We start from the raw sequence: 13,884 nt of genomic DNA, 5'->3' as shown, positions 1-13,884 counted from the left end.
AGTTATCGAACGAGCCCTCCTTGTCAAAATATCCATTACCGTGAGTGGCAGCACAACCGAGGGAGCAATTGTGTAGGAAGCAGAAAGGGAAATTATTACTCCCTATGTCCTATATTAGATGAACACTTTTTATTTTACACGGTGATTTAAAAAATATTAATAGATTAATTACCTTTACTATTTTGTAGTTTGTTCATATCAATACAATATTCATAGAGTATATAAATAGTTAGTATTGAAAATTGTTCATATTGAAAAAATCATATTAATTGTAGGGGTAAAATAAAAAAAAATTAATTAATTATATCTTAATTTAGTAAATAATCAAGTAATATGAGATAAATATTTTTAATAAAATATTCATCTAATATGGAGCGGAGGAAATATTAATTAAACCTAAATAAACATACATATAATTCAGCAAATGCTAATAATGGTCAACGGGGCCTATACGTAGGGCCCACGTGGTTACCAAAAAGCACAGCTGACGGTACACTTTCAAGAAAAGGAAACCCAATAAAATCACTCTCAGCACAGAATATACTTTCTCCTTCTCTCTCTCTCACACTCATTCTCTCTGCAACAAACATAGAAAGCCAAAAAATTCCTAATTGGCACGGTGTAAAAAAACAGGTGGTAGATTAGGTATGTTTTCATGTGTATTTTCAACACTGTGGGGGTGTTTGTTTGGTAGTTAATTACTATAGTGAATGGAAAAAAAATATCTTTTGATCTAATCTTGATTTTTTCTCTGTGATATTCCAGCTTCTTTTATTCCCTTTTTTTTGGGGTTAGGAATTGCTATTTGACTCTATGAGCAAAGAAAGACCACCAGAGCCTCTGGATTTCTTCATTTGGACTGTTGAGGTATTGGGGTTCTTTCCTAATTTTTGATTCATTAATACTCCAGATCTTGGGAGTAGCTTTGATACCATGATTTTGTAATGGGGGTTTTCTTGATTATTGGATGTAGAATGTTATTTTCTTATCTTTTTTATTTGTGTATATGGATGAGTTTTCTTGATAATCTGATGATGAGGTTGGTGTCAGCAGCTTAAAAAATGCACTATTTATCAAGTTTTGCCCTTGCTGTTGAACTTTGTCGGTGTACTATAAGGAATATGATAAATTCTGCTAATGTGTATACTGGAACGGACACCACCGTTATTAAAAAGAGCACTTTTTGATTTGGAAAGTAATGAAACCTTTTCTAGCACCTCTCCTACTTAAACTAGCAAAGCAAGTTATATAGGTTGTTCACTATAGGACTCTCTTAATGAGTCCATTTATATGACCATGGCTGATTGGCAGCTCCATTTGTGGAATTTGTTTTATAAAACCTTGGGTTTATACGTTTCGTATAATTTTGCTCTGGATTCTTAAAATATGTGAGTTGTGGAAAATTTGAAGTAAGATATGTTGTGTTAGATATCCCATATACTCCCTCCGTTTCAAAAAGAATGATCTATTTTCCTTTTTAGTCTATTTAGACAAGAATGAGCCCTTTCCTTTTTTGGCAATACTTTAACTTCAGCTTTCCATATGACATGTTTAAGGCCATAAGATTGAAGGGCATTTTGGTACATTTGACATAACTTTAGTTTAGGACCACAAGATTGAAAAGTCTTCTTTATTTTCTTAAACTCCGTACCACGTCAAACTAGGTCAATTTTTTTTGAACGGAGGGAGTAGTACATATTGTAGCTTGCAGGGCCTCTTTTTCTTTTGAACACACAAATGGAGCTAGGATTTGACTTGACTAAGGAACAAGTATCGATATTCAATATATTTTAAAAAATGTAACGAACCGCTTAAACATAATATATGAATATAAAGATTACAATTGCAATTGCACTTGATGACTTGTCATGTTTTGAAAACACTCAATGATCACATCATTATGTACATTTTCAAATACTTCATCCTTTATATAACAAACTAAACAATTATTCAAAAAGTCATTACCAATTCTTCATCGTCCTTCAGCAGTATGGTGGACCATTTGGAATGAAAGGTACGCAAGTATTTTCGAAAGCAAATCAGAATCTGTAGTCAATACCAAGTACAAATGTTTATCCCAATTGTTTTTTGGGTGTAACAGGGTAATTACAAATTATATAGATGCCATAATACATCACTTGAGCTCATTACACAATATGCAAAGTTGCCACCCCTTGTAAATTCCTCACAACACCTTCTGGGTGCTGAACATTCAATACATTATCTTTTACCAATCATAAAAAAACTTGCTTGTGAAATCATTTTTAATAAACTTCGTTGAAGAAAAACTCTTTCCAGTGTTGGTTTTGAAATATACTCATTGGGCATATTGCTTTGCTCATTAATTGCATTAACTCTTGTAGTTGTTGCAAAGAAACATTCTAATGTGGATAATATTTTTAAAATCTTGCTAAAGTTTTGAATATTGTTGGAGGTTCTATTAAGCGTAGGGAGATGATCAAGCAAAAAACTAGAGGAATTACTAGTGCTTGGTGAAGCTTATATGGGATCAAGAACTTGAACTTCAAAGACCAGGTGATATCCATTAGGGATCTCATTTTAAGACAATGCGTAACTTTATTTCTTTATTGTCATGTACTTGGAATTCTTGCAACGAGGGTTCAAATTATCATGAGAAAGTAATGACAAAAGGTCTAGTGGACAAATAAGATTATATGAATTTGTATATTTGATGTTGAAAGTGTTGGCAATTACATATGATTTTAATATGCTTAGAAAAGACCAAGATATTGTAAGTGCTACGAAGCATGTTGATTTCACAAAGAGGCAATTGCAATCGAGAGGGATTCTAAATGGAATTCTCTCATTTGTAAGCATGGTATTGTGATCTCAGAAATGGATGAGAAGTATGCTCTTGGAAGTCAAGCGTAAGAGCTCAAGTGTTACATATTCTCATCATTTGTGTGTGAAAGATTTTTATGTTGTTATTGATTTGGAATTCTCAGAGCTCAACAATGCTTTTAATGAAGTGAATATTAATCTGCTTCTTGGTATGGCTAGTTGGGCCCCAATTATTCTTTTGCAAATTATGATAATAAGAAGATTATGAAAAAATGAGTCAGTCTTTCGAAGCTTGAAGAGCTCAGTTTTGAGATTATCAACTATATTGACTATGTGCGAGAATTGGACAATGCTTTTTCTAACTTGGAGATCTTTCAAAGACATTGGTTGAAACAAATATGCATACTTGTTTATTTGCTTGTTAAGTTTGATATTACATTTTGCTACTGCAACAACAAAATGAGTTTTTTCTTCAAGGAAGTTTATTAAAAAAGATTTGTGAAGCAGCTAGTGATGACTTTTTGAATGATTGTCCAGTTTATTATATAGAGAATGAAGTATCTGAAAGTGTACCTAATGAGGCGATCTTTGATTGTTTTCAAAACATGACAAGTCGTTGAGTGCAATTGCAATATCTATATTTAGATATTGTGTTTGAAAGGTTCATTACTTTTTAAAAATATATTGAATATCGATACTCATTCTTTAGTCTAGTTATTATTGTATATTAGCTTGAGGTCAATGTCCTCTCTTAAAATTCAGAACCCATTCATGTCAAATCCTAGTTCCATCCTTGGAACAGTGTCTTGGCGGCAAGAATTTCCTCTAGTAGGTGGCTGTCCTGGCAAACTAGTAGTGTGATTTAGGGGGAGAGAAGTTGGGTTGGAACAAGAATTCCTAAATTTCTGATTTCTGTTGTGACAGAGAATTGGGTTTAGGACTTTTTGTGTAAGGGATTTACTCCAAAGGAAAGGAAGGTGGGGGAATCTAAAGAAAGAAAAAGGAAAGAACTTTATATGCTAAAGAAGGGTCCTCAGACGACAAAATATATGTTGTAGTGATCACAGCTAATTGAGCCCATGGGGATAGCTAAGGAGCCCCGTCGACCGGCGACCCATTATAACGTTTGTGTATCAGGGTGCCTAGTGAAATATATCTTTGTCTTCAGGGTATATATATGTGATTTTTTCCGAGGTTAACTGGGTCCCCTGGCCCCCTCCCCATAGGGTAGGTCCGCCTCTGCTTTTGCAACCCCATGTAGCCACTAAACAAGAAATGCCTTTATGTGGTGAACTTAAGTTTTCATGTTGAGGGTATCAGGTTTAGATACTAATTTCTATTTAGAGAATGAATTGATAACAAATTTCTTGTTATGAACTCATCAGAAAAGCAATCTTCTTGTTACCAGATTCTGTTGCCTTCTCCATCATGATTACTAAGAACTAAGAAGTTCATCTGCCAGTCGCACAAAAACCACATGGAGTTTCAAACTATAGGTTCCATTGAACCCAGTTGGTATTTCTTTCAGATTTTCGAAAAGCACCAGTTTCTCAGGTAGCTACATCCTGTATACCTCAGTAGGAGCTAGTTTATCAACAATTACATCCTTGATAAAGTACAAACACATGTTGTATTGTTGTTGCCCACTATTTCATGGCATTAAAGCCCATCTACTAATGTGCATGGACTTCTTATCTTAACAAATGCATAGAATGATCAGTTCAAGTGATGAAGATTACTTAGCTGGATGATTTTATTTTTAATTCCAAGTCTTTTTCTTAATGTCTAATGATAGAATGAACAGGAGGATAGACAGTACTTTTGGGTCTCTACTTCATGGTAGTATATGTAGTATCTCGTATAAAATTAGAAGATTACACTAGGACCCCTAGGAGGAAGTGGAAGACAGTTCAGCGAGTAAGAACATGACTTTACATGTGTGATTGTGATCATCAAGAATGCTATCTTGTATAGATGCGGGTTATCTGCCTGGCTAAGATACATCAGGAAATTTATATTCTGATCATCAAGAATGCTATCATCTTATAGATACTGGTTAGCTGCCTGGCTAAGATATATCAGGAAATGTAAACCTGCCCAACCTTTGCTACATATTAATCCTCCTTTAGTCTTTAGTAGCTAAATTGCTAAAATACATTGAGATGCACACAAGAATATTTAATCATTTGGGTTGTGTGAGCTTCAAAATAGCAAATGAGCAGGGCTTGGTAATGGTCTTATGAAATAGAAAATAGTCGTGAGTTGTTGATAAACAGTTCTCTTTGGATCTTTTCTTGGGGATGATTTACAGAGTTATGTTTGTACTTCTAAAGAAATAGCTTATTGGACGCACCCAAGAGTGTGGCCTAGTGGTCAATGAAGTGGTTGAGACCTTGGTCTCAAGTTCAAATCCCAGTGGAGACAAAAACACTAGTGATTCTTCTCATCTGTCCTAGCCTTGGTGGACAGAGTTACCTGGTACCTATTGGGTAGTCATCAAAAAAAAGAAAAAGCTATTGGACTTCAACATATAAGGTGGCTTTGGTGATAATATGGTACTACTATCTTTTCTGGTAAGGTTAGTCTAGAGGTTGGGGTGGCATGTAAGATACTTTGTGATGCTCTTTTGCTAAAAGTCGATCTGTAAATTCTACTATCCTTCTTGAATCGCTCAGCTGTAGTGACTGAGATGCCATCATAATGGAGTATCATGTACGTCTTTTCCAGCTAAAACAATATACTATAACATAAGTAATATTGATCACACGCTATCTTTTATTTCGGGATACAATTTTATCATCTTTTTTTATTAAAAAAATTGAGTTTTAATAATCTTCCATTTTCTCCCTATTTTTATAGCATATTGAAATGTAAAAAATTAAATGTGCCTTCCACTTTTAGCTCCATATACTTGTATTCTTTGTAAGGTTCATACTTATAGTTTTTCAACCATGAGTTACCCAAAAATTAAATACATGCCTCAGTCTACTTTGTGAATCGGTTTTCACATTTAACAATCTATACGTGAAAAGAAACTAATGTGTTATAAAATAGAATTTAAACTTGAAAGGATTACTTGGACTCCGGGCCTCAACTATTGGCGATCTGCAAAAGTTAAGGACTTCGTCCTTTTAAATGTTGGAGGCATTAGTAGATGACTAGTTCTATAGTATTTTTGAAACAATAACGATACTCCTTCCATCCTACTTAATGTTACACCATATGACTTTGAAAGAAATTCAAAAGGTTAATTCGATTCTTACGTTGTATTAGAAACAGTAGAAGAAAATATTGACATAGTTGTTGAAAAGTTAGTTGAGAAAATAACATATAAAATATTAATTTGAACAGTTAAATGAACCAACACTTTTTTTGAAAATTTACGAGAATTGTACGATATAATATTACTTTTTGTATCTCAAGTTTACCATTTTTTCTATGTTGTGGATTGTTCCAATTTGTTTTCCCTTTCCTGAAATAAAAACTAATTCTAAAAATTGTTCCATTTTTTTCAAAATATTAACTTATCTGTACTTTGAAATATAATGAAATTTGAGCTCTTACCTTAATAATTGCGACAAAATTAGATAATAGTCCTAAATTTAGATGAGGGGATTTTAGTAGAATTATTGAATGTATTTGGATGTCCTGAAATAGAAAAATTGTCGTATTAATTAGGATGGATAGAGTGATAGTTAACCACTTATGATCAAGAGCTGAGGATAGTAATCTAAATTGCAATCATAAATTAACCTAAGGTCAATTAATATTGGATAGAGGGAGTATAATGTATGTCATGACTGCCAAAATTGCAAGCCTTTAGGTGTAAAGCTTCATAGGAAATGTGAATTATACTGGGTGAGATGGACTTTAGGTGTCGTTATTTACCTCTCAGGCCACTGCATGGAAGTCATACAATCAGATTCAAGCCCCCAGAGGCTAAAGAAATGTAGTTAGGACTTAGGAGTTGGTCATTTTTCCGAGGGGAGGTATAATGTATATAAATATACCTTGTAATAAAAGGGTGAAGTTGACATCGTTATTTAACTCTTAAGCATTGACATGAAGTCTTGTGATTAAGTTCAAACATGTGGAAGCCTAAAGCAGTAGATAAGAGTTTGCCATTCTCGAAGGGGTTCTATACTTGACATCACGATTGCCAAAGTCTCAAGCTTGTTTTGACCTCCAGGTATCAGATTTCTCACAAATACCTTGCAGGTGAATGCAATGCAGAGGCCCTTATTTACATTTTAAGTAATGACATAAAAATAATATGATCGAATTCAACTATGACAGAAACCTGGATAGGTTCATAGGAGTTTATCATTCTTCAAAGAGTACAGACTCATGATAGAATCTGGCTTGAATTCCATAATTTTTTTATGAAATCCTTGAATTCCAATATATTGTTGTGTATGTGTGTGTGTACATATACAATCTCCACAATGGCTAATAAGCAGATTGTATTACAATGGAAGTCATCACTTACTTGATAAAGGGGAAAGCATCAATGAATATCTCAAGAGATCTGTAGTAATTCATCCTTCTTTGAAGAGGAAGCACATGTGTAGGCTAGCATCAATTCCTAGAAGTGCCTGATTAATTATTTACTTGAGAATTAAAACTAAGTAGTGACTATTTGAGTAGATTCTCTTCTCGTGTTTTCAAATCCTTTTTAGTAGAAGCTACACTGAGTATGCTTTGAGCTGATGTGATTAGGCATTGTTTGGTAGCTGGTTAGGAGCTAACTTATGCATGTATTAAATCTTGCATAAGTAATAGCATGTTTGATAGCAATTTTTTGCTATGTATAAAATCCAACAGACCTAATATGGTATTTGGTTTGCAATTTAGAAATCCACATAAATAATACATGTATAAGTTATGAGGGAATCTATGTATTTAACTAATACAGTCGATCTCATAACCAATCCTTGTATTACTAATGTAGGGAATCGATGTATTTTACTAATAATAACTAAAATCCTGCATAAAATATTTCATAGATTCCCTCATAACTAATCTTGTATTACCAATACCTGCATAATTCTAACCAACTACGCAACGACCGCTTAGTACATGAAAAGGAATGTTTTATTGCTGTACGCTTTCTTTGTCCTCTTTCATGTATGACATATAGGTTTTTTTATTCACAACTTCATCGACATGGAGCTAGATATTCACTTCACAATTTGATCAAGATCTTCCTTGACCCTAACCCAACCCCAAATAAAATTATAAAAAAATAAAATAAATAGACAGTAGGAAATAGTAGAGTTCTTTCCCAGCTTTTTTCAGTGGTTTGGAAACGGCAATGACATACACAGAAATGAGATGGTATCTTGTTCAACTAAATAAACAACACGAGAAGGAAATGTATCTCATTCAATGACTGATTTATGTTGCTAATTTTGCTTGCAGGATGTTGGTTTATGGTTGGAAGAAATAAACCTTGGTGGCTATCGTCAAATTTTCAAAGAGAATGGTGTTAATGGGGAGTATTTGGAGGGTATGTCTATGTTCACGACTGAACAGATACTAAGGTTTATAAGAAGGTGTCACATGAAATGGGGAGACTTCATAACACTGTGCAAGGAGCTCAGGAGGATAAAAGGTGCATCTAGTCCCCTACCTCTTCCATCTCTCTCTCTTAATTTTATCTGTAATCTTCCCAATTTCTTGATGAAAAGTTTGTCCATGGTTATGAATGCCTCTGAATAGTTCGATACAGCTATTCTATTAATAATCATAAGGATGACAAGTATGAGTTGGTTAATCAAAAAGAGTTTGAGGATGTTGCAGACTCAGCTTTGTCACCCGGTATTGATCACGTTCTCAAGAGTGCTATTTACAGTAACCAATTGATAAACAAAACATCAGTGAATCTTCTGTTGCTTAAAAGGATGACATAATGTTATATATTTTTGCTATATTTTAGTTCACTTTCATTGATTCAACTCATTTCATGTAGTGGCTTGCTTGAAGGGAGAGCAAAAAGTCCGCCAACCTTGGTGGGCACCGTCATGTCTCTCTATAGTATTTACCAAAGTGGCCAAGCGCAACAGGCAGTCTAGAGTGGTATCGCTGAAGCTGGAACCTTGACACTGATATTGTCCTTGTGTATGTATGTTTAATTTGTATCTTAAGAGGACAGGAGTAGGAAAATCACTTGCCTACGTATATTTTTCACTTTTTTTATTTTGGTTGGTTCTTCTTTGGAGAACTTCCTCCCCTGTCCAAGCATTTCTTATACATAGTTTTGTAGTCTGCCTTTGTCCTAAATTAGTTGTGTTGAATATATACTTAAATGAAGCAAAGAGATACACTTATGTAAATCTCAACGTGCACTATTTATATTGAAAAAAATTGTCACTCCATTACTTTGGTGCAGATTGGATGATATTGTAATAGAAATTTGCTTATTTTGGAGTGAGACTGAATCCTTAAGAAGGATAATATTTACAAAAAAAAATCCCTCTTCAATCTGGTGTCCACCTTATGCCAAACAGTTCTAGATTTTCAAAAAATTGAATCATCAATTTATTCAATGACTCTGGATTAAAGGAACGTAGGTTTGATATATAAGAAAATTAATCTTTGTATTGAAATAACTTATAACAACGTTTGGTTTTCATTATATAATCTCGATATAACTGATACAATGTTTGGTTTCTAATGTTTGATGTGAGTTTCTTACTTATTTTCTTGTGTTCGGTAGGTAAGCAAAAGATATTATCATAAAAGCATTTGTATATAATTTAGATAAATACTATGGGCGTTGGGGCTGGGGATGCAGGAGTATGAGGGCTATACGGAGGTGGGGTGAAGATGAGACATGTTGGAGGTTGAACCGAACATATAACTTAAACAAGAACGAAATGCGCAGCCTGGGGGTGCGCAAATTGAGGAAAGAGATGTATCATATTGGGTCTTTTGTACACAATCTAATTTTGCATTTCTATAAGAAGTTGTTGCACGGTTTGAACTCAACTTTCTTGTCACACAACAACTTATATCGTTTTCCTCAGATAATTAATTACCATAATGTTGGTCTTCTTAATTACATTCAACTCCATGCTTCTGGCGTTTCTATTTTGTAAATTTGATATTAATTACATTTCATTAACAATGTATGTTACCTTACCACTAATCTATAGTATTTAAACCGTCCTAAACATCTCAGATTATATATCCAAGTGCTAATTAGCTCTTCTCTCAGGTCACTTCAGCTCAAAACACACACGAGAGGAAGAGCCAGGTAAGAAGCAATTCTCATCTTAATTTGTTGTTAATTCTACACAATTACATTTTTCCATTCTTATATTGTGCTAAGGATAGTGTTTAATTTTTCTACTTCTAATGAAAAATGCAATTTTAAATGATTTTGGTACTTTTTTTCAAATATTTGTTGTACTTTCCGTTTTCTGAATAGTACGAGTACTTGCTAACGAGACTGCGCTACTTTCTGGTGCAGTGTTAGCAACAAATACGAAGATGAGTAGCAGGTTGATTCTTTTGTTTGTTGTGTGTGTTCTCGTGCAAGCGACATATGCAAGGAAGCTTCTTCAGTTTCCATCCGTGGACATCCCCGGCTTAGATGGAATTGACAATATTATCGGAGGTATTGTAGGCGGCGGTGGTGGAGGAGGTGGCGGCGGAGGTAAGAATGGTGGATTTGGTGGGGGATTAGGATCTGGCTCTAGTGGCGATGGAGGAGGAGGTGGAGGCGGTGGTGGTGGAGGCGGAGGTGAGAATGGTGGATCTGGTAGCGGAATGGGAGGTGGCTTTGGTAGTGGATCAGGTAGGGATGGAGGTGGTGGAGGCGGAGGTGGTGGAGGAGGAGGAGGAGGAGGAGGAGGTGAGAATGGTGGATCTGGTTGGGGAGGTGGCTTTGGTCAGGGATCAGGCAGCAACGGAGGCAGCGGTAGTGGTGGTGGTGGAGGAGGAGGAGGAGGTGCAAATGGTGGATCTGGCTGGGGAATTGGAGGTGGCAGAGGTAGTGGATCAGGTAGCAATGGAAGCGGCGGTGGCGGCGGCGGAGGAGGAGGTGAAAATGGCGGTAGTGGTTTTGGTGGCGGAGCAGGTGAAGGCCATGGAGATTTGGCGGCAATTGATCCAATTGAAGTTTAAATAAGGCTTCTTTATACGACTTTTGGTGGTCACCATTTTCACCGAATTTTTTTCAATATTTTTGAAATTATATTAAAGAAATAAAGACAATTGTCATTTTAAACCATATTCTGTCATGAACCTATTTTCACTTAATAAATGGTGATTTATAATTTTGTGAATTTTGAGCTTAAGAGTTGTTCTTGAAGTTACGTATTGAGTACTTTTTATTTGACAGATATACCTACAAGTAACTAAATTTAATCAATGAAATTTAGAAATTTTTAGAAGTGCAACTTTACTTTAATTACTGCATGTTATAAGAAGAACAACAATTTCAATGTGGTTTCTTAGGTTGTACCCAAAATGTCCTCCAAATATTATAGAGATAAAAGAAGTTATTTTCAAATTTTAACTACGGCAAATTATATTTTAAAAATATTATTTAAGACTTAAGCGGCTTTTAAATGGCTTCATAATAGTAATGTATGTTTGAAGGCTATAAGCTTATATTTGGAATAATTGTCGTAACTCGTAACTAAAATTACTGAATGATGTCAGCAGATTACACAAGGTGTCTCCAAATGTAATGTTATTGATTTTTTTGTCCCACGTGAAAAAAAAAGTCTTTAAAGAATGACATTCCTTTCACTTTAAGTAGAGTAAAAAAATATTTTTGCAAATTTACCCCTTAAATGTTTTTAAATAACTTTTCATGCTCAATTGCCCCTCAATTTTTATTTTTAATTTTTTTTCTCTTTCTTTATTTCCCTTTTATTTATTTATTGTTTTTTTAAAATTGCTTTTTCTTTTTTTTCTTTAATTTTTTCTTTATCGTTGTTTTCAACTTCTATTTATTTTTTGGAAATATTACTTAAATACACATGTTATTTTATCATAATTTTTAAAATTTCTACCATTTAAAAAAATAACAAAAATCTTCTCTCGGATACATCCATCCCTTCTCGTTGATACATCTCTATCCCTTCTAAGATACATCCCACCCCACTCGGATGCATCATTATCCCCTCTCTGATACATCCCTCCCCTCTCGAATACATCCCTCTCTTATGTACCCGCATGTCTGCTGATGTATTCGAAATTCTTTAATTTTAAGGAATTTTTGTAATTTGAAAAATGGTAGAAAAATAATGTAATTAACTTTAAACACTATGAGATTTATGTAAATTTTACTTCTTCTTTTTTCGCCGTTTTTCATTTTTTTTCTTTTCTTTATTTTTTTAAAAATATTCTTCTTTTTTCTTCTCTATTCCCACATGGCTCTAACTTCTTGTTTGGAAATTCTTGAGCTATTAAGTCTTACCTCTATGGCAATAATTATAAAATATTTCATGACCTCATGCCCATGAGGCTTATCTTATTCTTTGGAAGTCATTTGACTAAGTTTTGCCTATAAGACAAGAGTCATGGAACATCTAATAAATTAAGACATAAGGTGGTAGTGTCAAGTCTTGCCCCATGGGTGTGACTTAGTTATTCTTTGGAAGACCTGGGCTAAGTCTTGCCTCAGGTAAGAGTAATAGAGCAATTTATCAAATCTTGCTCGTGGAGCGTACTTGTTGTTATGAAGTTCTTGGTCTAAGTTCTACATCTAAGGTGAGAGCTATAGAATATTTCATATGTTAAACATAGTGAAATAGTGTAAATTATTGCCTATGAGACATATTTTTTCAAACCCTTGAGTTACGTTTTGCTTTTAATATGAAAGTTATTGTGTTCCTCATAAGTTTGACTTAGTGAAAATGGTGTAAATTGTTGCCCATAAGGCGCAACTTGTTATTTGGAAGTCCCTGTGCTAAGTCTTGCCTCTAAGACAAGAGTTATAACAGCATCTCATAAATCAGGACTCAATGTGGTAGGGTCAAGTTTTGCCCATGGGAGTAGCTTTTTATTTTTAAGTATTTGGTCTAAGTTTTGTCTTTAAGGCAAGAATTATACAGCATCTCATAAGTTAGACATAGCGAAATAGTGTAAACTATTGTCCATGAGGCATATGTTATTTTTTTTTAAAACTCCTCAGCTACGTTTTGCCTTTGCCAACAGTTATTGTGTTTTCCATAAGTTAGACTTAGTGAAAAGGATGTAAATTGTTGTCCATGAGGCGTAACTTATTCTTTGAAAGTTCTTGGGCTAAGTCTTACCTCTAAGAAAAAAGTTATAGAGCATCTCATAAATCAAGATACAATGTGTTAGTGTCAAGTTTTGTCCGTGGAGCTTAAATTATTGTTTGGAAGTTCTTGGGCTAATAAGTCTTACCTGTAAGACAATAATTATAGAGTATCTCATAAATCAAGACTTCTTGCTCGTGGGGCGTAAGTAGTAACTTGTTGTTTTGAAGTTCTTGGTCTAAGTCTTGCAAGGCAAGAGTTATAGAGCATCTCATAAATCAAGACACAATAAGATAGTGTCAATTCTTGTCCATTGAAGGTAACTTGTTCTTTGAAAGTTCGAGTTAAATAGACCTAAGGCAAAAATTATAGAACATTTCATATATATAAAATTAAATTTAAAATATTGAGTATGAAAAAAAATTATCTTGAATCTTGACACTTAAACTAGAGATAAATTGTATTTAGAAGAATTACAAAAATGTATAAAATAGTTTTTTAGCTTCATAAATGAAAATAAAAAATAAAAAATAAATATAACTGAAAAAAGAAAAAAAAATTAATAAAAAGAAAGAAAGAGAAAAGAACAAAGAAAGAAAGAAGGAAAGAAAAAACGAAAAAAGGAAAAGAAAAGAAAAAGACAAAAAAGAGAAAAAAAAATTTAAAAAGAAAACAAAGAATGTAAAGCGAAAAAAAGGAATTTAATTTTTTGTTCCATTGGTTATCAAGACATAAATTATTATATAGTAGTATTAAACTCTTTTTAATTTATTAGATTTGAAGGACAATTTTATCAACAAAAAAAAAAGACTTTTTTAATGACAAACAAAATATGAAGAAGAGC

The 13,884-nt window shown here is 33.8% G+C and overlaps 2 protein-coding genes across 2 annotated transcripts; both read left to right on the top strand.

Annotated features, from left to right (window-relative positions):
- The first annotated feature begins 498 nt into the window (after window positions 1–498).
- On the top strand, window positions 499–9,182 carry LOC129892065 (uncharacterized). Its single transcript, XM_055967602.1, has 4 exons — window positions 499–645; window positions 766–867; window positions 8,224–8,416; window positions 8,774–9,182. The coding sequence occupies exons 2-4, from the start codon at window positions 814–816 to the stop codon at window positions 8,902–8,904; spliced, it is 378 nt and encodes a 125-aa protein (XP_055823577.1). The 5' UTR covers window positions 499–645; window positions 766–813; the 3' UTR covers window positions 8,905–9,182.
- Window positions 9,183–9,717: 535 nt separating this feature from the next.
- Window positions 9,718–11,047, top strand: LOC129892636 (glycine-rich cell wall structural protein 1-like). The gene is made up of 2 exons (XM_055968220.1): window positions 9,718–10,060; window positions 10,277–11,047. The coding sequence occupies exon 2, from the start codon at window positions 10,297–10,299 to the stop codon at window positions 10,930–10,932; it is 636 nt and encodes a 211-aa protein (XP_055824195.1). The 5' UTR covers window positions 9,718–10,060; window positions 10,277–10,296; the 3' UTR covers window positions 10,933–11,047.
- The last annotated feature ends 2,837 nt before the right edge of the window (window positions 11,048–13,884 follow it).

Source organism: Solanum dulcamara, chromosome 6, assembly GCF_947179165.1.
Source record: "Solanum dulcamara chromosome 6, daSolDulc1.2, whole genome shotgun sequence".
NCBI lineage: Eukaryota > Viridiplantae > Streptophyta > Magnoliopsida > Solanales > Solanaceae > Solanum > Solanum dulcamara.
The sequence above is the reverse complement of the archived record's forward strand: the minus strand, read 5'-3'. Positions and strand labels throughout refer to the sequence as shown.